Genomic DNA, 27,389 nt, shown 5'->3' on the forward strand with positions numbered 1-27,389 from the left:
TTGAATGATCACCATGAGAATCGTTTACAATCAATTTGGGACATCAAGGTTCATCTTTTGTCAATCCGATTGCATTCATCTGATCACTTGGGCGATTCTTCGCTGAAAATTGTACCATTGGTGACCACCTTTAGGCCAGTTTTACTCCTGGCCATTGCTCCGCCCCATCTCACCGTAACCCAATATTTAGTGCCCCCCCCCCCATTTTTATTGTGGTTTTGTGTGTGTGCGTGGCTGGGAGGATTTAGGTGGGGGTTAAGGGGAGTTGCCAACTAGGGGGGAGGGGGGTTAGATGCCCATCAGGAGGGAGTTATTAGTTGCCCCCAGGGGAAGAGGTTAATAGTTGCCCCCAGGGGAGGGGTTATTAGTTGCCCACCAGTGGGAGGGGTTATTTGTTTCCCCCAGGGGGAGGGGTTATTAGTTGCCCACCTCGTTGGAGAGGTTATTAGTTGCCCATCGGGGGGAGAGGTTATTTGTTGCCCCCAAGGGGGGTTAATTAGTTGCCCACCTGGGAGAGGGGTTATTAGTTGCCCTTGCCCACCTAGGGGGAGAGGTTATTGGTTGTCCACCTGGGGGAGGGGTTATTAGTTGTCCCCAGGGAAAGGGGTTATTAGTTGCCCTCCGGGGGAGAGGTTATTTGTTGCCCCCAGGGCAGGGGTTATTAGTTGCCCACCGGGGGGAGAGATTATTAGTTGCCTACCAGGGGATGGCTCTGTGTGAAAGTAGGGAGAGGTTAGTTCATAGTGAAATATCGGCAAATATTTCCAATATTGCAATATTTCCATATAATCAAATTTACTGATATTCTACTACCGTTATTTTCTGCACCCTTAATGCAATTTTTTCGAGGGGTTTACGCAGCACCCAAATTAGCGTGCTGCATCTTCAAATGTCTGCAGTGTATGACCTCCTTTGGAAAGTGAATGGCCTCCTTTGGAAATACTTTGTTAGGCGAAACAGTTCACAAACCTTATATCTGAATATGAACTCATTATATCAAAATTATATATATCAAACACATCTCTTATTATTACAAATATTTATGAGAAACTTTATGCTACGAGAATAACTTGACCAATGAAATAAAAGCGGGCAGAACAGGACAGGATCCTTGTAGCAACAGACAGCTGAAATTTTCCCTTGTTCTAGGACGGTAGTCATCCTGCTGTGTGATGATTCCGATACAATTCTCCCAGAATTCCCGGCACAGAGTCAGCAGCATGTGTATGGAACATGTTTGGAAACATTCTTTCTGTTGAAGTGGATTTTCCTCTTTGCCCTCATCCTGTGTAGGTGCTGAAGGAGAAGATTGCCAGAAGTGATGATGAAATCTCAGAAATTCCTGGCTGTACACAGACCGCATCCATCACTCTTTCTAATAGGATTGTTTAATTAACGGTGCTGAACTCAGAGTGATGCGGAGGCTGCATCTTTATTTCAGTTTTTAAAAGTACCACTTTCCAGAGTTCAGATCAGCAAAATTACTCTTCTTAAGGGGCTAATACACCTAACGATTTTCCCGCCGATATCGCCGCGCACACCGCTGACAGAACGATCGATTACCGTCCGAAATCGATCGTTCCCGTCGATTCCCGTCGACCCATCCATGCGGAAGATTTTTCTCGGTCGCCGGTGGGTCGGGAGTGCGTCGTTAGCGGTGTTCGAATGCCCGACGACAGCGGTAATACATTACCTGCTCCAGCCGGCGCGAGTCCCCTGGTCTTCTTCTCCGCTTCAGGCTCCAGAGCTACACAGAACTTCCTGTCCCGGCAGGAAGTTTAAATAGTAAAGCGCCCTCTACTGTTTAAACTTCCCCTGGACAGGAAGTTCAGTAGCCGGAGCGTGGCGGGGCCGGAACGGAGAGCAGGGGGGGGGGGGGGCGCGGCGGCAGCAGCGGCAGCTCCACAGATTGTGATCGGTTTCAGGCTGAAATCGATTCACAATCTGTTTGCAGTAAAGGTGGCCATACGATCCCTCTCTGATCAGATTCGATCAGAGAGGGATCTATCTGATGGCAAATCGACCAGTGTATGGCCACCTTTAGAGGCAGGGCTGGTTCTAGACTTTTTGTCGCCTTAGACGAACGTGTAAGGATGGGCAGCCCAACCCCCCCCCCCCCCCAATAGGTAGTATAATTGCCCCCAGTATAGGTAGCCTGGAGGGGGTAGCAGCCAGGAAGGGGGGCAGTGGGCACAGGGGAGGGGGGGTCAGACCTGTGTCCCCCTATCCGCTCTCCCCCTCCACCTATGTCCCGACCTGCAAAGTCACCCCTCCTATAGGAAGAGTCCCAACAAAACAAAAGGCATAGCAATTTGATACGCTGAGAGTAGCTTAGTGTGTGAGTCATACAGAGTGTGCAGGGGGCCTGGAGAGGGGGTGTAAAGCTTCTGCCAATCAGGGCCGGAGTTACCATAGAAAGAAATAGGCAACTGCCCCAGGGCCCCAGAGCCTGTAGGGGCCCCCAAGTTGTCAATCCCCATGTTAACTGTTGCTCCCCAGGGTCTCTGCAGAGTCTGTTAAGTTGGGAGGTGATTGGGGGAGGGTCAGCAGCCAGCTCAGGGGCCCAGGAGGGAAGTTTGGCTGCAACAAAGGGCCTCTAATGACGCTTTTTGGTTGGGGGTGTCTGTTTGGGGGCCCCCAGGCTAATTTTGCCCTAGGGCCCAACTGTTACTTGAACTGGCCCTGCTGCCAATGACAAGCAGTGCAGCACATTCCACACATTCCAGCCTCAGCCGACAGAGCTGACAGAAGAGAGAAGATTAGATCATATAACAGAGATAACACAGCCACTGTGCAAATAGGAAAGGCTGCAGTAAGACAGAGCACATTAGAACAGCTATAGGAACATATAGGATAGAAGAAATAAGGCTCAACATTTTGTTACAGAGTCTCTTTAAAAAGACATCAGAGAAGACAGACTTGGCTATAATGATTTCTGAGCAAAGCCAGACTGAATGCTCAGTCGGGGATTTTATCAGGGCTGTTTGGAAGCAAGCTGAGCAATGAAGGATGAAGCAGAGAGCAGGGTAGGTGTTCCCACTGATATATATGTGCTAAATACATGAGGGTGCTTCGTCTCTGGTTCACTTTAAGGGTGAATAGACAAATACAATTTTGATTGGCCAATGTTACCTCTTCCATGTAGGATAGAAGCTTGCCTACACTATCTGTTTATAGTAATCAAAACATGTTTGCCCTTGTACTAGATGGAGGTGGTAAAATTGTCCAATGTGTGTACCAAGCCTTAGGGAGGCAGGGGGTGGGTGATGGACGATATGTGTAGGTTAAAAGAGTCAGTGGTGGGTGATGGTTTGTGTGAGGGGGGGGATATGTGCACAGGACGGGGGAGAGAACAAGAGGTGGGCTGTGCTATACACAGAGGGCTCTATTCATAAAACGTTACCGCAAGTTTTCCGCTCAAAACAGCGGACTTTCCCGTCCATTTAGCAAAGTGGGCATTCATAAAAGCTGTTCCCGCATGAAAATCTACAATCCCCCAGCAGAGCGAGAAATTTCCGCATTCTGCAGTGTTTTTCTAGATTTATCTAGAAAAAAAGTAACAAAATGGCCATTCATAAAGATTAGAGGAAGCGGTATGTGGACGGGAAATACCGCTTCCTCTGATTTTGCGGATTACATACAAGTGAATGGGACAGACCTCCCAGAGAGAGCAGCGCACGGAGGGACTCTGCCGGCGTAAGTGTTTTTCCGCATGCCTTCCGACAGCTTACCGCCAGCCTTCAGCGGGAGATCTCCGCACTTGCATCGCAGCTGGCTAGATTTTTATGAATGACCACCCAGAAGTGTAAAATACCGCTGCGGTATTTTCCCTCCAGGAGTTTTTTCGCCACAAATTTTTTATGAATAGAGCCCAAAGTGTTTAAGGAGTGGGATGAACAATATGAGGCTGTAGCTGGACTGTTGGGGGGGGGGGGGGGGGGAGGGGATAGGGGGGGGGGGAGTATGAAATGAGCAGAGGTTTGTACTCAGGGCCAGTTGCACCACATGGGTCTCTGATTCTCTTTGCATTTTTATTGTAGCGAGGAGAGTAACCAAGCAGCTCGGGGTGACCCAAGCCACTAGGAATGTATAGGGGGATAAGAGTACGAAACGCCCTATTAAAAAGCAATGCTTGGTGTAATTTCCCTTCTTAAAACGGAAGGAAATTTGCAATAATTCAGCTTACCCACAATGCACCACTACTGAATATGCAAATTATCCCTTTTCGCACCTGTAAGCAAGACAAGCATCCAGAACCGCTGGTGTATAGCAAGACTTTTAGCTTTACATTTTACACATTATTGCAAGTTTCCTTCTGTTTTAAGAAGGCAAATTACACCATGCATTTTTTTTGTGTGTAACTTTACTATCTCTGTGTGATGTTGGCATCTCCCTTCCTCTGTGCCACTTTGGGCTTGGTTTTCGGCAGAATGTCCATTCAAAGACCAAAGTTTATTTTACAGGAACACTAAAGCCACACTGTCACACAAAAAGCCACTCTCGCTCACCACGTTATTATTTTTGGATGTTATTTTTGGAGTTCCCTCCCTAAAATCCTGTTTTGCCCCGCTCTGTGTTTGCAGAGGTTATCTGCACTTGAATGGAGGGATAATTATGAGCGTACAGAGTCAATTTAACCCTGTGGATACCGTGGGGAAAGATTTAGAGAGATTACTCAAGCATGGATCCGCACAGGCGCACACAGTACTTGTTTACTGCAGTATAGATACGAAGTAACTGCTTATATTTACGTACGTCTGTACCTTAACTACCTAATGACCGCGTCAGCCTCAGGACCGCCTAACGCCGATTGGCGTCAAGTCCAGGAGCTGCAGTTAAGCAGGGAACGCACGCACATGTGCGATTGGGCTATATAAAGTGCCTTTTCAACCTATTGGGCTAATCAAAGTGCGAGGATCTTGTCGTACAAAGTCACTGGACCTGACAGGATCCAGGGTGGGACAAATGGAGCGGCCGTTAGTTTTGGGGGGAGCGCGAGTAAGTTAGTAGTGTGCCTTCTTTGAAAATCTTACTTGCGCTGTCACACCAAGCTGCGCTGCTTGAGCAGTGTAGCTTAGTGAATCAACCCCTAACTGAGCCATATGTAGCCATAAAAAGAGCCATAGGTTCCCTACCCCTGCTTTACAGGATCCAGAGGTTTCCCTCTTCTCAGGTAAGTATCCGCTTTTTGATACGAGGTTATCTTTGGGTACATGTCAAAGGGACCTGGCATGGCTTTTCTAAAATATGTTGTGTTCAAAATTATTCAACCCCCACTGAAATTGAGTGTTTAGGCCAGTTTGACATTGATTTTGATCATTTCAATCATCTTGTTAACAATTAAATCAAAGAGGCACTTGTAAGTCAGACAAATATAACATAATATTTATAATGAAATAACCACAAATGTCTTTTCTGTGCTCACATCATTATCAGTTTTATTCAACCCCCAAGTGACATTCATTCTTAGTACAACGTCCTTTTCCAGTTATAACCGCTTTGAAGCATGAAGCATAGCTTGACACAAGTGTCTTGCAGCGATCTACGGGTATCTTAGTCCATTCTTCATGGGCAAAAGCCTCCAGTTCAGTCACATTCTTAGGCTTGCGCTCTGCAACTGCTTTCTTTAAGTCCCACCAGAGGTTCTCAATCGGATTTAAGTATGGTGACTGCGATGGCCACTCCAAAATGTTACAGCCTTTAATCTGCAACCATGCTCTAGTGGACTTGGAGGTATGCTTGGGATCATTGTCCTGTTGAAAGGTCCAACGTCTCCCAAGCCTCAGGTTTATGACGTACTGCGTCACATTTTCTTCCAATATCTCCCGGTACTGAAGAGAATTCATGGTACCTTGCACACGCTGAAGCTTCCCTGTACCTGCAGAAGCAAAACAGCCCCAAAGCATGATTGACCCCCCCGCCATGCTTCACAGTAGACAAGGTGTTCTTTTCTTCATAGGTCTTGTTCTTCCTTGTCCAAACATAGCGTTCATCCATGGGCCCAAACAGTTCTAATTTTGTTTCATCAATCCACAGGACACTATCCCAAAACTTTTGTGGTAGTGTTCTTTGGACTGATGAAAAAAAATTAGAGCCGTTTTGGAGTTGGACCTTTCAACAGGACAATGATCCCAAGCATACCTCCAAGTCCACTAGAGCATGGTTGCAGATTAAAGGCTGGAGCATTTTGGAGTGGCCATCGCAGTCACCAGACTTAAATCCAATTGAGAACCTTTGGTGGGACTTAAAGAAAGCAGTTGCAGCGCGCAAGCCTAAGAATGTGACTGAACTGGAGGCTTTTGCCCATGAAGAATGGGCTAAGATACCCGTAGATCGCTGCAAGACATTTGTGTCAAGCTATGCTTCACGTTTAAAAGCTGTTATAACTGGAAAAGGATGTTGTACTAAGTACTAAGAATGAATGTCACTTGGGGGTTGAATAAAACTGATAAAGATGTGAGCACAGAAAATACATTTGTGGTTATTTCATTATAAATGTTATGTTATATTTGTCTGACTTACAAGTGCCTGTTTGATTTAATTGTAAACAAGATGACCGAAATGATCAAAATCAATGTCAAACTGGCCAAAACACTCAATTTCAGTGGGGGTTGTATCATTTTGAACAAAACTGTATAAAATAGTCTCCCCCCTATTGGACGTTCTTAAATAGTGTAAGCCATCTTTTTTGGGGGGTGGGGGGAGGTTTTGCCTAACTCCCGACTGCATGTGCTCTGCAACACCTCCAATCAGAGCCACAGCAGTTTCAAGCGCCTTCGGCAGTGGTGTGCGTTCCTGACCTCTGCAATGCATGCTGGGAGTCCTGTTGTCAGTATACCTCTGGGCCGGAAGATGTACTCACATTGAAGGACTGCATCTCCCAGCATGCATTGCGGTGCTCAGGATCGCACGGTACCACCATGGGAGCTTCCACCGATGGCACCTGCGGGTCTCTCTGAAGAAGATACAGGAGGAGGGGGCTAGACTCCACCATTTTATATATTTCAGCAAAACAGTGGTCAAATCCCTTGTACAACTGGGTGAAATAATAAACGCAGGTATGCTGCATCACTGGTCATGGCCTCATTGTAAGCACACTTACTGGGGCACCTAAAGAGGAACTGAAGTGAAAATAAGAACTTACTGGGGCACCTAAAGAGGAACTGAAGTGAAAAATAACAATTAGTATAATTGTTTATTGTTTTCAATATACATTTATAGATGATTTAGTCAGTGTAAGATCTTTCCTCTCCATGATTTATATTCTGAAATGTCACTGGTGGTGACATCCTTAGTCGTGCCAGGTGATCTGTATGGAATGTTCGTTACTGAGAGTTCTTTGCACGGAGGGAGATACTGCTTACTTGGCAGTTAGAAAAAGCTGTTCTTTCCCACAATGCAACAAGGTTTACAGACTGGAAACGGTCAGGACATCACTGTGGGAGGGGTTTCACCACAATATCAGCCATTCAGACCCCTCCCCCCCCCCCCCCCTGATGATCTGTTTGAGAAAAGGTAAAGATCTCTCATGGGAAAGGGGGTATCAGCTACTGATTGGGATGAAGTTCAATCCTTTGTTAGACCTTGTTCACATTATAAATCCCGAGCATTTAGCGATTTATTGAGCTTTTTTCAAAGCGCTTTTCCCTGTGCTTTGAGCTTAGAAAAAGAGCCTTTTTCAAGCGCTTTGCGATTTCCCTATACCTTCCATTGAGCCAAAGCGGTCAGAAAATGGTACAGGCAGCATCTTTGCTATCTGAAAGCGATTGAAACGCTCATATGTGATCACTCTCATAGGAAATAATTGCACACACGTTTTTAGGGCGATTTCTAAAATCGCCAGCACTTAAAAGGACACTTAAGTCATCCCCCCAAAAAAAATGAGTCTTACTCACCTGGGGCTTCCAATAGCCCCCTGCAGCTGTCCGGTGCCCACGCCGTCTCCCTCTGATCCCCCTGGCACTGCCACTCCCCTTTTTGGCGACAGGAGCCGACAGGCTGGGAGCGCGAGTGATTCTTCGCGTTCCCGGCCACAATAGCGCCCTCTATACTGCTATAGCATATAGCAGCATAGAGGGTGCTATTGCGGCCGGGAACGCGAAGATTCACTCACGTTCCCAGCCTGTCGGCTCCTGTCGCCGAAACCGGAAGTGGCTGCTGGCGGGGACAGGAGGATTGGAGGGAGACGGCATGGGCACCGGACAGCTGCAGGGGGCTATTGGAAGCCCCAGGTGAGTAAAACTCATTTTTTTGGGATGACTTAAGTGTCCCTTTAAAAATCCACAAACGCTCATAATCAAGCCCTTAGAGTTTCTCTTTAAAAGTAATTTATTTTCTGTTCTGCAATAATGTGGGATTAAAGGGACACTGTACGGGGGTCAGGGGAAAATGAGTTGAAGTTACCCGGGGCTTCTAATGATCCCCCACAGACATCTTGTGCCCGCGCAGCCACTCCCCAATGCTCCGGCCCCGCCTCTGGTTGACTTATGGAATTTCAGACTTTAAAGTCTGAAAGCCACTGCGCCTGCGTTGCTGTGTCCTCACTCCCGCTGATGGCACCAGAAGCGTACTGCGCAGTCCCAGTATGGTCTGTGCCTGCGCTCCTGGTGACATCAGGGGAAGCGAAGACACGGCAACGCAGGCGCAGTGGCTTTCAGACTTTAAAGTCTGAAATTCCAGAAGTAAACCGGAGGTGGGGCTGGAGCATTGGGGAGTGGCTGCGCGGGCACAGGATGTCTGCGGGGGACTATTAGAAGCCCCGGGTAACTTCAACTCATTTTCCCCCGACCCCCCCCTACAGTATCCCTTTAAGTCTGTGTGTTATGCGTCAGCAGCCGTGTGCGCTATACTAGCAGCTGCATTCTGTATTGTTAGTGTAAACAGCCGGGGAGGGTCAAAGAAAAAGCTGTTTCATGCACAGTCTTGGCTTCAGATGCAGCGTAATCTTCCACTGTGTATTGGCTCCACATCGGCACATTGTACTGCCAGAATACAAACACTGAGCTGACCTCCTGGTGATGGAACGCTGTTCTATTAGGGAGGATTAGCGGTGAGCCATCAATATCCTCTGTGCTGTGCTCTGTAAATGGATGCATGTTTGGATGCGCTGAGCTATGCTCTTTATAATTATTTTGATAGGCCTAACTTTTTACTTTATGTAGATATTTTCATGGTGGCAGCCATGCAGTGTACTGCCAGGCTGGGTTCACACTGAGCGCATTGCACAATCCACACCTTATAATGAGTGTGAACTGCAATAGAGACTGGACATAGACTTTAACCTCCCTGGCGGTATTATTCTTTCCAGATTTTAGGATCTAAAGGTGGTACAATTTTTTTCATAAGCTTTTAGAATCTAAAATTCAGGAAAAAAAAAAATCACATCTGCAGCAGCCCCACAAGTTACTCATTTACCCAGGATCCAGCACTGCAATTCTCCTCTGTCCTCCAGGTGGCGCTCTACCCCTATGGCGAAATTGCCTCATGTCGTTATGTGACCAACGCCGACCTCACTTGAGGGATTGAGAGCCACTGAGGAAGACCATCCAGATCCCAGGGAGGTGAGTTTTAACCTCCTCTGCGCTGCGTCCATATACCGACCCAGGTTCGGGATTACCGCTAAGGAGGTTAATTCAAAGCCTGCATGCAGCCAGCAAGCTAGAATAACCTGTTACAACACAGAGATGTGAACAGGCTCATAGAATGGTATGGGCAGTGAGTTGACATGCAGTATTATTCTGCAACGGATGTAGTGTGAAAGGCCCTAAGGGCCCTTTTACACTTAATCAGTTGCTCTCCCCTTATACACTTAAAGGGAAGGTTCAAGCAAAAAAAAAAAAAATGAGATTCACTTACCTGGGGCTTCTACCAGCCCCATGTAGCCATCCTGTGCCCTCGTAGTCACTCACTGCTGCTCCAGTCCCCCGCTGGCAGCTTGCCGACCTCGGAGGTCAGGGCCACATTGCATACATTTTTACGCATTCCAGCTAGTGCAGGAACAAAAATGTACGCATTTCACCACTAACGCGTAAAAATGTATGTGTTAATGATCCTGCACTAGCGGGAATGTGTAAAAATGTACGCAATTTGGCCCTGACCTCCGAGGTCAGAAAGCTGCCAGCGGGGGACTGGAGCAGCAGTGAGTGACTACGAGGGCACAGGATGGCTGCATGGGGCTGGTAGAAGCCCCAGGTAAGTGAATCTCATTTTTTTTTTTTTGCTTGGACCTTCCCTTTAAAGGACTTACGAGGCCAAATTATTAAAAAAAAAAAAGTTTAAAAAGTTAAGTACCTGCATCGCTTTAAAAGACATGGAGGACGCCATCCGTGCCCTCCGTGTCATTCCGCCGGGTCCCCGCCGCTCAATAGACCCCCCGGACTGTCATGACCGCAGGGCCCGGGTCGGCTACTGTAGCGTGGATAGGGGGGTTGGCCCTAGAGCTGCGCAACCGCACACGGCAGGTGCAGACTGCGCAGCCGCGGCCATATTGGCAGAGGCAGGAGAGCCCGACCCGGGCCTTGCGGTTGTGACAGTCCGGGGGTCTATTGAGCGGCGGGGACCCGGCAGAATGACACGGAGGGCGCGGATGGCGTCCGTGTCTTTTAAAGGGATGCAGGTACTTTTTAAACTTTTTTTTTAATAATTTGGCCTCGTAAGTCCTTTAATCAGTTGCTCTCAGTTATAACTGAAAGAAAACTGATTTTCAAAGTAAGTCCCATGTTTTCCTATGGCCGCTTTTACACTTAACACGTTTTAACTGAAATCTTCTTCCCAATGCACTGCTATGGAAAAACGCGTACCAATGCGCACTAACGCACACCAACTGATTAAGTGTAGAAGGGGCCTTAGCGAGAGGCAGGTGAAAAGGGTGGTGGAGGAGCCCTGCTAAAAACAGTGCCGGCCATAGACTGTGATGCTAATAGCCACAATTAGCGGTAATTTGGGTGCTGGGGGATCAATTAGTGTTGGGCATCAAGAGGGAGGGCTAGTGTTAGGATGTGAGTTAAGCTATAGTTTAAAAAAAAAAACCCGGTAAAGATAACCAATATTTTACTATTGGAATTAAGTAATAGAATATTGGTAACGTTACCTATATTCTACTAGCAGTAGCAGCTTTCTCTGGTACTTTTTAACACCTTTAGGCCTTGTTCACATTGCATTCCGTTCGCATTGGGCTTTTTTTCCGTAATTTTTTTTTCGATTCCCAGTGCTAGGGTGGGCGTTGCGTTTTTTTGAAAAGCGCTTTTCTAAGCGTTTTTTTTATTCACTCCCTGGTGCAAGTCAGGAAGTGAACTCTGACCCAGAAAAGAATAAAAACAATGTATTTATTCTTAAAAACGCAAACAGTCGCTGCACAAAGCGATATTGTGATAGTTTTGCGTCTTCCCTATACCTTCAATTGAGGAAAAATCGCCTCAAAAATGGTACAGGCAGCGCTTTGCTGAGCAGATGGGAAACAAACCACTCAGATGTGAACTCTCTCATAGAGAATCATGGCACAAGTGCTTTCAGGGCGACTTTGAAAAATCGCCAGTGCTTAAAAAATAAATCACAAAGCGCCTCCAGTGTGAACGAGCCCTAAGGCCCAGCTCGCTCCAAAACCGCTAGCAGATCCTCAAAACGCTAGAGGTTTTTGAAGCTGATTTTCAGAGCAATTCTAGGCATGGAGGTTTTCTAAACATGCCGAGAGTTTTTGTGCAGCAGATTACAAATACTGTTACAGTAAAAGCTGTTACTGAACAGCTTCTGTAACAAAAACGCCTGGAAAACCGCTCTGATGTAGCGTTTTTCAGAGCGGTTTGAGCTTTTCCTATACTTTACATTGAGGCAGAAACGCATCTGAAAACCGCAAAAATGCTGCAGGAGCCACGTTTGCGGTTTGCTGAAAACCTCAAACTGCTGGTGTGCACCATCCCATTGAAATACATTAGCCAAGCATTTTCCAAGGTGGAAGCGGTTTGCGGATCGCTTCAAAAACCGCTCGGTGTGCACCAGGCCTAAGTGTTTCCCCAGTTACAGAAATAGAAGGAATCCTTTGAAGTGCTGTCTTACTATATAATTATGGTAAAAATGCAGTATGTGTATCCACCATGATAGACCATTTAAAGTGGACCTGAACTCATGCACAGGGCACAAGGAGAACATAGATTAATCCACCCTGTTTAGAGAGAAGAGCCTGTCTAATTCCCCCCACTCATCTTCAAGTAATCATAAGTGTAATTTAATCTCTCAGCTGTGTCAGCACAGAAATTTGGCAGTCTCAACGAATTCGTAAACACAGGATGTAACCCTTTGTCTGCTTCCGTGAAAGCAGGAAGTAGACACGCTGCAGACTTATTTCAGGATTTGTATCAGCTGTAACATAGAAATATTTTTCTTTAACCACTTGAGGACCACAGTCTTTTCGCCCCTTAAAGTGGACCCAAACCATTTTTTTATTAAAAATATTTAGTTGCACCACTCTGACACGTACAAAGATAAACACTCCTTCAAACATATGAGCATTTCAGTGCATGCTTTTCACCCTTCTCTTTTCATAACTAGGGTTATACTGGGGGCAGCCATTAGCAGTTCCTCCATTGCCGGACACCATCTACTCCACCAGTTTGCAGGAAAAATCCCGGCAATTTTGAAAGGAAGGGAGGGGTTCCTCCAATAAATGTAAAATATATTATATTTGTCATCATGCAGCTGAAAAAAGGCTTCTATTTATTATTATAATTTAGAAAATAGATTTTATTTCTGAAACCTTGTATTTTTAATTTGGGTCCACTTTAAGGACCAGAGCCTTTTTCTCCATTCAGACCACTGCAGCTTTCACGGTTTATTGCTCGGTGGCAATAAGACAGAGGCGCTCAGTGTTGATGATACTGGCAGATGCTGTTTACTCCTATCTGTTATTGCCTGATGAAGCGGGTTTGTATCCCGTGAAACACGTTGCACTTTATTTGGAGTATCCAATAAAATTGTTTTGACTGAAAATCCACAGTCGTGTGTTCTGCTTGGAGGGGGTGAGTCCACCACTGCCTCCTATATTACCAAGATGGGTTTTTAAGTTCTTTTAGTGTTTTTTATCCTATTGGCGCCTCTGTTATCCTATTATCTACATCAAGTCCACCCTTGGTGGAGGGTTGTACCCTTCCTTCTTCAACTACAGAGAGCGACTTTTTAATCCTGAGTGGGGTCAGGACAATCTCCCCACCTGCTTTGACAGTGGTTGCCTACTTGGTAACCCTGGTTTATGAGTATTAAATTAATATTATTACTCTATCAATTATACCTTACCAGTACATACTACACTATATTGGGCTCTTGGTGTTCTCTCTTTTTCTCGTCTATTTATAGAGATTTTTCTCCCACTCAGCATGGGTATGTGGAAAAATACACCCCAAAACACATTATACTACTTCTCCTGAGTACGGCGATACCACATGTGTGGCACTTTTTTGCACCCTAACTGCGCTAAGGGGCCCAAAGTTCAATGAGTACCTTTAGGATTTCACAGGTCATTTTGAGAAATTTAGTTTCAAGACTACTCCTCACGGTTTAGGGCCCCTAAAATGCCAGGACAGTATAGGAACCCCACAAATTACCCTATTTTAGAAAGAAGACACCCCAAGGTATTCCGTTAGGAGGATGGTGAGTTCATAGAAGATTTTTTTTTTTTTGTCACAAGTTAGCGGAAATTGATTTTAATTGTTTTTTTTTCACAAAGTGTCATTTTCCGCTAACTTGTGACAAAAAATAAAATCTTCTATGAACTCACCATACTCCTAACGGAATACCTTGGGGTGTCTTCTTTCTAAAATGGGGTCATTTGTGGGGTTCCTATACTGCCCTGGCATTTTAGGGGCCCTAAACCGTGAGGAGTAGTCTTGAACCCAAATGTCGCAAAATGACCTGTGAAATCCTAAAGGTACTCATTGGACTTTGGGCCCCTTAGCGCAGTTAGGGTGCAAAAAAGTGCCACACATGTGGTACCGCCGTACTCAGGAGTAGTAGTATAATGTGTTTTGGGGTGTATTTTTACACATACCCATGCTGGGTGGGAGAAATATCTCTGTAAATGACAATTGTTTGATTTTTTTTTTACACACAATTGTCCATTTACAGAGAGATTTCTCCCACCCAGCATGGGTATGTGTAAAAATACACCCCAAAACACAATATACTACTTCTTCTGAGTACGGCGATACCACATGTGTGACACTTTTTTGCAACCTAGGTGCGCTAAGGGGCCTAACGTCCTATTCACAGGTCATTTTGAGGCATTTTACTGCTCACGGTTTAGGGCCCCTAAAATGCCAGAGCAGTATAGGAACCCCACAAGTGACCCCATTTTAGAAAGAAGACACCCCAAGGTATTCTGTTAGGTGTATGATGAGTTCATAGAAGATTTTATTTTTTGTCACAAGTTAGCGGAAATTGATATGTTATTTTTTTTTTTCACAAACTTGTGACAAAAAATAAAATCTTCTATGAACTCATCATACACCTAACAGAATACCTTGGGGTGTCTTCTTTCTAAAATGGGGTCACTTGTGGGGTTCCTATACTGCCCTGGCATTTTAGGGGCCCTAAACCGTGAGGAGTAGTCTTGAACCCAAATGTCTCAAAATGACCTGTGAAATCCTAAAGGTACTCATTGGACTTTGGGCCCCTTAGCACAGTTAGGCTGCAAAAAAGTGTCACACATGTGGTATCGCCGTACTCAGAAGAAGTAGTATAATGTGTTTTGTGGTGTATTTTTACATATAACCATGCTGGGTGGGAGAAATATCTCTGTAAATGACACATTTTTGATTTTTTTTACACACAATTGTCCATTTACAGAGAGATTTCTCCCACCCAGCATGGGTATGTGTAAAAATACACCACAAAACACATTATACTACTTCTCCTGAGTATGGCGATACCACGTGTGACACTTTTTTGCAGCCTAGGTGCGCTAAGGGGCCTAACGTCCTATTCACAGGTCATTTTGAGGCATTTGGATTCTAGACTACTGCTCACGGTTTAGGGCCCCTAAAATGCCAGGGCAGTATAGGAACCCCACAAGTGACCCCATTTTAGAAAGAAGACACCCCAAGGTATTCCGTTAGGGGTATGGTGAGTTCATAGAAGATTTTATTTTTTGTCACAAGTTAGTGAAAAATGACACTTTGTGAAAAAAACAATAAAAATCCAATTTCCGCTAACTTTTGACAAAAAATAAAATCTTCTATGAACTCATCATACACCTAACAGAATACCTTGGGGTGTCTTCTTTCTAAAATGGGGTCACTTGTGGGGTTCCTATACTGCCCTGGCATTTTACGGGCCCAAAACTGTGAGTAGTCTGGAAACCAAATTTCTCAAAATGACTGTTCAGGGGTATAAGCATCTGCAAATTTTGATGACAGGTGGTCTATGAGGGGGCAAATTTTGTGGAACCGGTCATAAGCAGGGTGGCCTCTTAGATGACAGGATGTTTTGGGCCTGATCTGATGGATAGGAGTGCTAGGGGGGGTGACAGGAGGTGATTGATGGGTGTCTCAGGGGGCGGTTAGAGGGGAAAATAGATGCAATCAATGCACTGGGGAGGTGATCGGAAGGGGGTCCGAGGGGGATCTGAGGGTTTGGCCGAGTGATCAGGAGCCCACACGGGGCAAATTAGGGCCTGATCTGATGGGTAGGTGTGCTAGGGGGTGACAGGAGGTGATTGATGGGTGTCTCAAGGTGTGATTAGAGGGGGGAAATAGATGCAAGCAATGCACTAGCGAGGTGATCAGGGCTGGGGTCTGAGGGCGTTGTGAGGTGTGGGCGGGTGATTGGGTGCCCGCAAGGGGCAGATTAGGGTCTAATCTGATGGGTAACTGTGACAGGTGGTGATAGGGGGTGATTGATGGGTAATTAGTGGGTGTTTAGAGGAGAGAAGAGATGTAAACACTGCACTTGGGAGGTGATCTGATGTCGGATCTGCGGGCGATCTATTGGTGTGGGTGGGTGATCAGATTGCCCGCAAGGGGCAGGTTAGGGGCTGATTGATGGGTGGCAGTGACAGGGGGTGATTGATGGGTGGCAGTGACAGGGGGTGATTGATAGGTGATTGACAGGTGATCAGTGGGTTATTACAGGGAATAACATGTAAATATTGCACTGGCGAATTGATAAGGGGGGGTCTGAGGGCAATCTGAGCGTGTGGGCGGGTGATTGGGTGCACGCAAGGGGCAGATTAGGGTCTAATCTGATGGGTAACAGTGACAGGTGGTGATAGGGGGTGATTGATGGGTAATTAGTGGGTAATCAGATTGCCCGCAAGGGGCAGGTTAGGGGCTGATTGATGGGTAGCAGTGACAGGGGGTGATTGACAGGTGATCAGGGGGGATAGATGCATACAGTACACGGGGGGGGGGGGGGGGGTGTCTGGGGAGAATCTGAGGGGTCGGGGGGTGATCAGGAGGGAGTAGGGGGCAGATTAGGGACTAAAAAAAAAAAAAAAATAGCGTTGACAGATAGTGACAGGGAGTGATTGATGGGTGATTAGGGGGGTGACTGGGTGCAAACAGTGGTCTGGGGGGTGGGCAGGGGGGGGGGTCTGAGGGGTGCTGTGGGCGATCAGGGGGCAGGGGGGGGGGAAATCAGTGTGCTTGGGTGCAGACTAGGGTGGCTGCAGCCTGCCCTGGTGGTCCCTCGGACACTGGGACCACCAGGGCAGGAGGCAGCCAGTATAATAGGCTTTGTATACATTACAAAGCCTATTATACATACGTGCAGCGGCGATCCGGGTGCTAGTAACCCGCCGGCGCTTCCGAACGGCCGGCGGGTTACAGCGAACGGTGGGCGGAGCCAGTCCCCGGCGGCTGATCGCGTCACGAATGACGCGATCGCCGCATAACCACTCCCGCAGCCGCCCCCGCCGATGGGCATATTGCGGTCGTTTGGGCCCGGACTTTGCCGCCGCCCATCGGCTGGGGGCGGTCCTTAAGTGGTTAAAGTGTACCAGAGCTCAGTAAAAGGAAAAAAAATTATACATACTTGGGAATTCCTCCAGCCCCATCAGCTTGGATCGCTCCCGCGCCGCCTTCTACGCAGGAGAACTGCGCTCTTTGCGTATCTCTCCGGCAGCTGCTGGAGATACGTAGAGGGCGCACTTGTCTTACGTCAGACTGGCTCCGACTGACAGAAGTGCGGGGACCCGGTAGCGGAGCTACAGACATCGAAGGACGGCGGCGTGGGAGCGATCCAAGTGGATGGGGCTGGAGGAAGCCCCAGGTATGTATAATTTTTTTTTCCTTTTACTGAGTTCCTTTAAAGGTTATTATGCGGTTTATCTTTTAGAGCAGAGAGGAAGTTCGGAGTTCAGCAATTTGGTATACAGTTACATGTTACAGCATATTATTGCTCTTCAGCCTGGACACAATGAAAGCTGCGCTGTCCCCATTGCCCTGACTGCTAATTGTCCAGCTTATAAACAATAGAGAATGGAACTAAATTACTACTCATAATCATTTATAAACATCAGGTGTATCATTTATTAAGCCACCAAAAAGTTTGTGTCAGTTTTCAAGCATTAGGAGAACTTCTTCCAAAGAATCCAAACACAGGCTACAGTTTTCCCAGTCTTGTTTGACTATAATTAGATGAATATCCCAATAGCAGCTCAGAAGGAAACCACACTGGCCTCAGGTTACAGTAATCTGCACTTTTATTCCATGATTACAGTGATTAAAGTAACTAAAGCCGGGGGTGGTTCCAGACTTTCTGCTGCCTGAAACAAACTTTGCACCCACCTGACGCATACATCTATTCCCCAATTTATATATATATATATATATATATATTTTTTTTTATCACTATGGCCAGTCAGAGGGGAAGCAGGTGGGACCTTGAGCCAATCATTGTACTCGATCTGATGGGTGCCAAGGACGGTGTTGTGGTCCCACCCGCAATACCATCGGCACTAGTTAGCAAAAGGAGCAGAGGGCGGCTGCGACTGGACGGTCGGGTGCCAGCACCCCCACCTGATTGGGCGCAGGCCAAAGCATGCCTTGATAAGAGGCATATATCAACACCTTTCCTGCTTATGAGGTCATGGGGAAGTGCTGCAGCTGCCTCCGGTTGAATGAGGGCAGGGATGAGGAGGGCAGTGTGTGTGCCAGGAAGGTGGGCAGGAGAGCAGAGAGGAGGCAGGTGCCAGGTAGCCCAAACTCCGCCCCCTAGGCTGTGCCATCTGAATCATGCGATTCAGATGGCTTCATGGTAGGACCGGCCCTGGCTAAAGCGAAAGGTGGGGGGAGGAAGCCTGATACTTGCCTATAGAGAGGGAAGGCTCTGGATTGAACTTTCCTGTCCCCTCATTCCAGTGCTGTCAGCCCCGTTGCATGTTTTCAACGATGAAGTTGAATATGCCTTTGGGGACCTCAGAAGGCTTTGGGAGCTCATGTTCCCTAGTGCTCCTAAAGACAGGCGGCTTCGTATTACGCATGCAGTTTGGAACTTTCCATCTTTAGGAGCACTCAGGCGCGAGCGCTGTAATTACAGCACAGGAGATTTGGTCGCAGCCAGCGCCACCATAGGCCTCAATTGGAATTACAGCTATAGCGGTGCTCAGTGAGTGATTTGGGCGCCATCAAAAGACGGAGCTGAAGTTACTTCAAAAAACAAACAAACTGTAATTCGGCCACCAGCAACAGCTGGAAGCCGTATTACATCTGGAGGGGGAATAGTAATTAACGCGGCCGGGACCTGTGCAGCAGGATAAGCCGTATATATCGGCTGTATCCCGGCGGCCAGTTCTCTCGTACGCCTCGGGGGTGCTATTGTTCCTGAAGTCTTCCGAAAGCTCCCAGAGGCGGCATAACTTCGACAAAGGACAGCGGGGGAACGAGAACACCAATAGGGGACACAGAAGGCTGAATAAGATCGAGATCCTCCCCCTCTCCATAGGTAAATAGCAGACTTTTTTTTTTTAAATCAATAAAGATTTTCTTTAAAGGACAACTGTAATGAGGGATATGGAGGCTGCCATATTTATTTCCTATTAAAGAGAGCCTGAGGTGGGCTCAAAAAAAATATAAAAAAAAAACGGCTACCTGATCTGTGGGGCTGAGCGGATCAGGTAGCAGCAAAAAATGCTGCTCCCGCCACTCCTGTGGGCTGCACTGGCCCACTTTCACTTTTGTGATTTATAGGTCACGACGCTGGGATGAGAGAGTCATTCTCTCACCAGCGTGCAGGGAGGTGGGGGAGTGGCAGGGGGCGTGGCCAGAGAGAGAGCTGCCCGATGGCATCTCTGGAAATCCTGTAAGAACGCCCCTTGCGGGTATTTTGAACAGGGAATCCCCTCTCCCTGTGTTTACCTCCGAGATGGCGACAAATAATGTTACAAATCTCGGGGGGCAGAGAGCAGTGGTGTGGGGACACCAAAGCATGTTATGAGGCAGAGAACAAGCCTCTGTGTCCCATCTGCCCACCTCGGGTTTTCTTTAAAGGACAACTCTAATGAGGGGGATATGGAGGCTGCCACATTTATTTCCTTTTAAGCAATACTAGTTGACTGGCTATCCTTCTGATCCTCTGCCTCCAATACGTTTAGCCATAGACCCTGAACAAGCATGAAGCACATCAGGTGTTTCTGACAATATAAGATTAGCTGTATGCTTGTTTCAAGTGTGTGACTCGGACACTAGGGCAGCCACATAGATCAGAAGGGCTGCCAGGCAATTGGTATTGTTTAAAAGGAAATACATATAGCAGCCTCCATATAGATCTGTTTCAGTTCTTTAACAATGATGATACGGATAGAGAGACTGCAGGCTGCCTGGTCTCTATGTCACACTTCCTGTGTATTGCTGACAATATGGCTGCCGTGTAGCCAACAGGAAGTGATGGGGGCAGCATGGCAGTGATGGATGGGTTGGCTCTGATCCGCAGGTTTTCCGAATGGAGTAATGGGCTAGTATTGTCCACAAATTAATCATACACCTTACTTACAAAGTACAAGACGGTCATTTACATCCAATGTACATATCCCATTGCACAAGACTTATTCTGCAGCGTTCATTCAGAAATTCCTTCCTGAGGTTTCTGTGTAACACAAGCCCAGACAGGCAGCCGAGAGCAAACAGCAGAACCGAGACTAAAAGGGCTCCAGCTCCACTATGCAGGCAGCATGTGCAGGATGTCATTAACAATACAACATATCCTCGCACTAGAGACCAGTGACATCACAGAGTGCAGCCTATCCATTCACTAGAGACCAGTGACATCACTGAGAATGCAGCCTATCCATTCACTAGAGACCAGTGACATCACTGAGAGTGCAGCCTATCCATTCACTAGAGACCAGTGACATCACTGAGAATGCAGCCTATCCATTCACTAGAGACCAGTGACATTACTGAGAATGCAGCCTATCCATTCACTAGAGACCAGTGACATCACTGAGAATGCAGCCTGTCCATTCACTAGAGACCAGTGACATCACTGAGAATGCAGCTTATCCATTCACTAGAGGCCAGTGACATCACTGAGAATGCAGCTTATCCATTCACTAGAGGCCAGTGACATCACTGAGAGTGCAGCCTATCCATTCACTAGAGACCAGTGACATCACTGAGAATGCAGCCTATCCATTCGCTAGAGACCAGTGATATCACTGAGAATGCAGCCTATCCATTCACTAGAGACCAGTGACATCACTGAGAATGCAGCCTATGCATTCACTAGAGACCAGTGACATCACTGAGAATGCAGCCTATCCATTCACTAGAGACCAGTGACATCACTGAGAATGCAGCTTATCCATTCACTAGAGGCCAGTGACATCACTGAGAGTGCAGCCTATCCATTCACTAGAGACGAGTGACATGACTGAGAATGCAGCCTATCCAGGCACTAGAGGCCAGTGACATCACTGAGAGTGCAGCCTATCCATTCACTAGAGACCAGTGACATCACTGAGAATGCAGCCTATCCATTCACTAGAGACGAGTGACATGACTGAGAATGCAGCCTATCCAGGCACTAGAGACCTGTGACTTTACTGAGAATGCAGCCAATACATTCACTAGAGACCAGTGACATGACTGAGAATGCAGCCTATCCATTCACTAAAGACCAGTGACATCACTGAAAATGCAGCCTATCCATTCAGTAGAGACCAGTGACATCACTGATCATGCAGCCTATCCATTTACTAGAGACCAGTGACATTAAAATCTGAAGTAAGACATTCCTGAGAATGCAGCCTATTTACTAAAGGGAACCTGAAGTGTAATAAAGTTGGCTAGTTTAACTTGGGGCTTATTCCAGTCATTCTGTGCAGTCATTGCGTCACCCTTGCTGTCATTCCATGACAGCTGCATGAGAGGCCCTGGGCTACGTGCCTCCTGATCACGCTCCCATCACTTGGAGTCCTGCTCTTACGCAGTTCATAAAAATTGGAACTGCACATGCACAGAATGCTGCCGGCGTTTGGAGTGTGATCGAGGTGCACTTCCAGGGTTGCGCATGTGCAGTAGCTCACGACTGGCTGAGTCAGCCAGCTTTCAGAAGGGCACTGCTGCTGAACGGTGGAGTGTGGAATGATGGCGGGGGACCAGGGGGACTTCAGGGGGCTAAAAGAAGCCCCAGGTAAGTTAAACTGGCATCTATTATTCACTTTATGTACCCTATAAGGAGGAGCATGTCACGAGCGATCAGATGACAGATTTGTAACGAGCTGATTTGCTGCACACTGTTGCTTGCCTGAATTACCGATAAATACTGCAGGATGTGACTGCACATGGGCTAAGAGCAGACATATGGACTCCTAACCACCTTGTAGATGTGATCAGTCCTCAATAGAGATGAGCGAGAACGTCCTGCAGCGTGCGGAAGGTGAGAGCTAAGTATGCCGGGATTATCTCACCCAGCCCCCCACCCCCCCCTTCCAATGTGTTCAGTGCTCTGTCCCATCTTCTTACACTTCCGCCTTCTACCCGGAACTTCTGTGTGCTCTGAAGGGGGAGTGTAAGATGATGGAGCGCAGAAAAAAACCACATCGAAATGCAGGAGGGGGGTTGTGTGTTTGAGTTAACCCTAACATACCTTGCTCTTTAACTCCACCCACCCACTGCAGGACATTCTTGATCATCCCTAGTTCATTAAAGTAGTAGGGACACCTATACTATCCCAGGAAAATCAGTAGATGAATACTTACATAACATATGTATTGTACTGTCCATATTTTGATTTCAGGCATTTTCTATCTTTACTGCCTCTGACTGAAGCTAATCCCTATGCAGTATCCTGCCTTTTTTTCTCACAGAAACCGTGCTGTCATATCTAGCTTGCTTTGTAAACACGTGAGCACAGTATAGATCATATTTCAGCAGCTTCTGCAGAGGGGTGAGGTGTATTTCCCTTCTCAGCCTCCTGTCACACTAAGCTGCCCTCAGCCAATCAGTGAGGAGCAGAAATGTGGAAGGGAAGATAACAAGCTTCCCTCTCCTCAGCATTGTACCAAATAGAGGCAAGCTGACATAATAAACACAGAGCAGTGGATAAATGGAATTTGATTTTATGGCAATCCCACTTTAACTGGGGGTCACAAAAACACAAACTGTTTTTATTTCAAGACAAATCACCCTTCAACCCATTAAAAATGCCACATAAAAAGGAATACACACAAACATGGGTTAGAAAGCTCTACATTCAATGTGTTTTTTTTAATTCACAAATTTTCAGTAGTGATGCAGCGTAATAAATTAAAACAATTAACACATCCGTTTCCTAAACAATTTGTCATACATATTATTGGTTAGCATTCTCTGCAATCTGCACATCTATTTCCAGAAACAACACAGACTATATAGCGGGAGAATTGCAGCAGGGGTGGGAAGATACACATAGAACAGGACTATGAGGCATTTACTGGGATTTTCAACAGACAAATATAGTTTCATGGATTATTTCAATTACATGAGATCCTCCAGGATCGTAACCCTACTGTGATTAAACTCCTCTCCCATACATCCTGGTGTCAGCCACGGATATAGTGGTGGATGACAACATCTCTGTAGGATCTGTAAAAATAGAAGGGATCAGAATTTGTTGTTTGGAACCGCCCACTCTTTGCCCTTAAATGTAGGGGTAACCCAGATAACCTTGTCTTTGGCTGCAGACACACTAGGGGCGCTTTCTGAGAGCTTTTCTGAGCATTAGAACTTTAACTGCCTTGCATTAAAAATGCTGCGATCGTGATTTTTCATAAAACTGTGATCATGGCAATCTTACCACAATTGTAATGCAAGTCAATGGGAGCGTTTTACAAAAAAACACTCCGAAAGCTCTAATGCTCAGAAAAGCTCTCAGAAAACAGCTGTAGTGTGTCTACAGCCTTAAAGTGAACTTGAAGTCAAAATAAATTGATGAGAAACAATTGTATCTTTCCTCCTACATCCTTTTTAGGATATCTTACGTTTAAAAACTTAAAAAGTGGATTTAATGTTTTATAGTCTCTGCTCAGTAATATAGTCTCAAGTGAAAGTCCCAGAGCTAAAATCTATTGACCTTTCTTTATCTTTCTCTTGCCCTCAGAAGCTGTTCTCTGCCAGGCAACATTTTTTACATTTGTAATTCCTTATCAGTGAGGGTTAGCTACAGTCCAACTGGAGAGAAACTGAAAGAGTTAACATTCAGCTATGCACGTCACAGGCAGAAAATAAGAAAAGGAACACAGCCTAGTTATTTGTATGCTCGGCACTGTCCATATACATGTCTATTTCATCATGTCACATACGGTACAGTGGCAGAGCTATGGATATTCTTTCTAGAGATGGGTAATAAATTGTTAATAGTTCTGGTTTGCATGCAGTCCAATTAGTTGCTCTTCCTGCTGATTCTGATTGGCCCGACTCCAAGTTGCAGACAGTTTGAATTAGACCTGCATTTAAAGGAAACCTAAACCCAATAAAAAAAAAAAAAGTTTCACTTACATGGGGCTTCAACCAGCCCCCTGCAGCCATCCTGTGCCCTCGACGTCACTCCCAGATCCTCTGGTCCCCCGCTGCCAGCTAGTTTTTACCAGTTTGGAAGGCCGCCACCCGTATCATTGCACGGGTTACCGCGGTTACAGGATGCTATAGCAGGTGTAAACACATATCTTTGTACACGTTGATACCCGCTATAGCGTCCTGTACCCGCAGTAACGTGTGTAATGATACGTGCGGCGGCCCGCCAACTCAGTCGGCAAAAACTAGTTAGTAGATTTAAACATAAAATAAAACTGTGCAATATCTTAAAAAGTCATTTGTAGGAGAAGGAAGATAGATACAATTGTTTATTTCATTAGTTTATTTTCGCTTCGGGTGTACTTTAAACAATACCAGTTGCCTGGCTGCGCTGCTGGTCCTCTGTCTCTCACTTTTAGCCATAGCCCCTGAACAAGCATATGCAGATCAGGTGTTTGACATTTTTGTCAGATCTGACAAGATTAGCTGCATGCTGGTTTCTGGTGCGATTCCAACACTACTGCAGCCAAATAGATCAGCAGGGCTGCCAGGCAACTGGTATTGTTTAAAAGGAAATAAATATGGCAGCCTCCATATATTTCTCGCTTCAGGTTTCCTTTAAGGGAAAAAACAAAATGTAAAATGCACAAAAGGAAAACTTTACCAATCAAACAGATTTCAGTTACCCAGGTAGAGGTCTTAGAACCATTCTCTGTGTAATGCCATTATTGCTACTCTGATTGGAGGAGATCTCCCATATAGTCAGAACACATGATCAATTGAGGATATCACCTACTGGACAAAGAGGGTATTACATTTCAGCATATAAAAGGTTTATGAACAGATTTTTCCTAAAGTCTCTCCCTGCAGTGGTTGTACCATAGTCAGTAGTAAGCACCAGGTTTTACAACATATACAAAAAAAAAGGTCCAAAAAGTTTTCTGTACAATATAAATGTCCGGACACCACGTCCACATAGCAAAGAAAAGTTTATCTGTAGGCTGAAGATTACACGACAACGGTGCGATCTTCCAGACAACGTCTTTATAGAATTATCCAGATCGATTACATTTTTGTACAAAAATCTCAGCAGGTCAACTGTTATTTCAAAAGCCCCAACTGGGCAGCTTAGCGCAAAATCATAACAGAGCCATTGTCTTGAGTTAGCAGCCAGTGTGTCAGTACGTTACAGGATGTGGGGATTGGTCGCTCACAGGCACACAAAATGGCCTCCTTCACGCTCTGCCGATCACACACACCCGTATTCATACCAAACAGACTGAGGGTCTGAGTTGGGATCTGGAGATGCGGGGGTACTTTTGGTGGAACCTCCTTTGTTGGCTTCCTCCTCATTGGTCGGAGGTGGAGGGCCGTCAGAAGTATTGGGTAGTTTGGGAGTTGTGGTAGTTGTCTGACCTTCTGCCTCCGGTATACTAGATATTGGTCTGACTGGTGAGATCATGGCCACTTCTCCATAGCGTGCTATGGGTCGAGGCCTGCCCCTGCCAGCAGGGAGAGCTGTGTATTGATGCTGTAGGTTACCAGATGATAGGGAAGGCTGTATTGTCCGGTCTTGACTGGGATTGGCCAGGGGCTGGTGCCTGGTATCCAGAGATCGGCTTCGCAAATCGTCTCCTCGTGGAAGGTTGGTCATCCTCGCAGATTGTGGTCTGTCTCTTGGTGAACCCGTTGGGGTGGAGGTTCTTAAGACTGGACTGTTAAAGTCCTTCCCCAGCGGAGCAGTCTCAGTCTCTAGTTTATCCATTCGGACCATTTCTGGACCGTTGGCTTTGAGGAGGTCTGCAGTAGCCAAGCTAAATGCCCTACTCAGCGAGTTACCCCTGGCGCTCAGTGTGCCCGGATGCTGTGGCTCTGGCATTTGCTTGGGCACGGGAATGGGCGGTTGCGTTGGCGACAGCCGTCTCAGTGAATTAGCAACGGGTTCCATTGGCCGCAGGCTAGGCTTCACAAACTGACCGGGCTTCTGCCCCTTGCCGTCTCCGGCCACTACAAAATTAGCGGGCATCGTCTGAGAATGTCTATAGCCGGACTGAAACAGTTTTCCAATCTCGGGAGAGTCTGCATTTCTTCTAAAATAATCACCCAGGAGGTCCTCCTGGCCACTAGAGGAATCCTGCAACATAAAAGGAAACGGGAGTTAAAGTGACCATGAAGTAAACTGCAAGACAAATAGAGTTTTTGTTTCAGAGCTACGAAAAAGAAAATATGTTAATTGGTACCATTGTCAGTAAAAAACATCCCTATTGACTTTTCAGTGTAATGGATGGTTTCAATGACTGACCAAATGGTAATTAAGAATTATATTAAATGAGGCTGTGTCCGAAGGCCTCAGCACTGGTCGGTTCACTCCTCAGGGCCCCATAAATATATAACCGAAATAAAAAAAGAACCGATTTTCTCACCGCATCCATTCCAAAACAATGAAACTCATATTGATGCTGAGTCTGCAGGGTGCAAAGAACAATGAATGTGAATAGAAGCTGAGGTTGAAACAGTCACATGACACAACCGTCTCCTCCGATAGGTCCTGCTCACAGTATTTGATAAAGCTGCTCCATGGACAGCTCTGGGAGACTGAGTAATGTTATATGTTCATGTTTATCAGGGCAACCGATCAGACGTCTACATTTTCGTTGTTCTGAGCAGCACAAAGACCATTGAAAATATTCCACATGATGAATAGAGTACAGTGTAATGTCTGAGTGTGTATCCAAGCACAAGGGAGCGTAGCCTGATAATCTGACACTGAAAGACTAACAACTACAGGTTATTATTTCATCAGAGTTGTGGACAGAATAGAGAAGGATGGCAACTACAGTATATTGCTGTTTGTGTCCCTATCAAAACTTTAGCTCACTTCATGTTCCGTTCACAGGAGTTAAAGAAACGGGACTTGTTCAATTTGCTTTTTCTCCTAGACAAGTTTGTTCACACCTCATCGATAAAATGCCTTTTACGCCACCAGCAAGCTAGAAAATACTCAGAATAATTTTGGCAGTACTTTATCACCTACTTACTGGAACTTTATCAGCTGCAGCGTGCTAAAAAGTTATCTAATGATCTCCTGGGAGAAAAAGTGAATTAAATAAGGACCAGGATATTTCACCCAGGGCCGGGCAGAGGCAAGAGAGGCTCCAGCCTTAGGGCGCAGTGTAGGAGGGGGCGCACAACTCACTCAGCTATCATTCCCCTATTGTGTTTGAAGCAGAGAGAAATAAGAAAAGGGGATACATGGCAGCGACTGCAAGCCAGATAACTAGAGATTAAGGTGCTGTTAACCCTGGACCGCCTCTTACTCTAATAGCAATCAGTGTGTGACGGCTGGGGTGGGAGGGATGGAGGGGCGCACTTTGGTGTCTCAGCCTTGGGTGCTGGAGGTTCAGGTTTCACCAA

The 27,389-nt window shown here is 46.3% G+C and overlaps 2 protein-coding genes across 5 annotated transcripts in view; one reads left to right on the plus strand and one right to left on the minus strand.

Annotated features, from left to right (window-relative positions):
• Positions 1 to 27,389, plus strand: part of DGLUCY (D-glutamate cyclase) — a 168,288-nt gene that overhangs the window by 140,338 nt on the left and 561 nt on the right. The window lies entirely within an intron of this gene.
• The window catches only part of CCDC88C (coiled-coil domain containing 88C), a 170,387-nt gene continuing 165,659 nt past the window's right edge, over positions 22,662 to 27,389 (minus strand). For all 4 annotated transcript variants that reach the window (XM_068254580.1, XM_068254581.1, XM_068254583.1 and 1 more), the window contains one exon: positions 22,662 to 26,109. In XM_068254580.1, the coding sequence (XP_068110681.1) occupies positions 25,225 to 26,109 (885 nt within the window). In that variant the 3' untranslated portion in view covers positions 22,662 to 25,224. The remainder of the gene's footprint in view (positions 26,110 to 27,389) is intronic.

Source organism: Hyperolius riggenbachi, chromosome 9, assembly GCF_040937935.1.
Source record: "Hyperolius riggenbachi isolate aHypRig1 chromosome 9, aHypRig1.pri, whole genome shotgun sequence".
In the NCBI taxonomy this organism is placed as follows: domain Eukaryota; kingdom Metazoa; phylum Chordata; class Amphibia; order Anura; family Hyperoliidae; genus Hyperolius; species Hyperolius riggenbachi.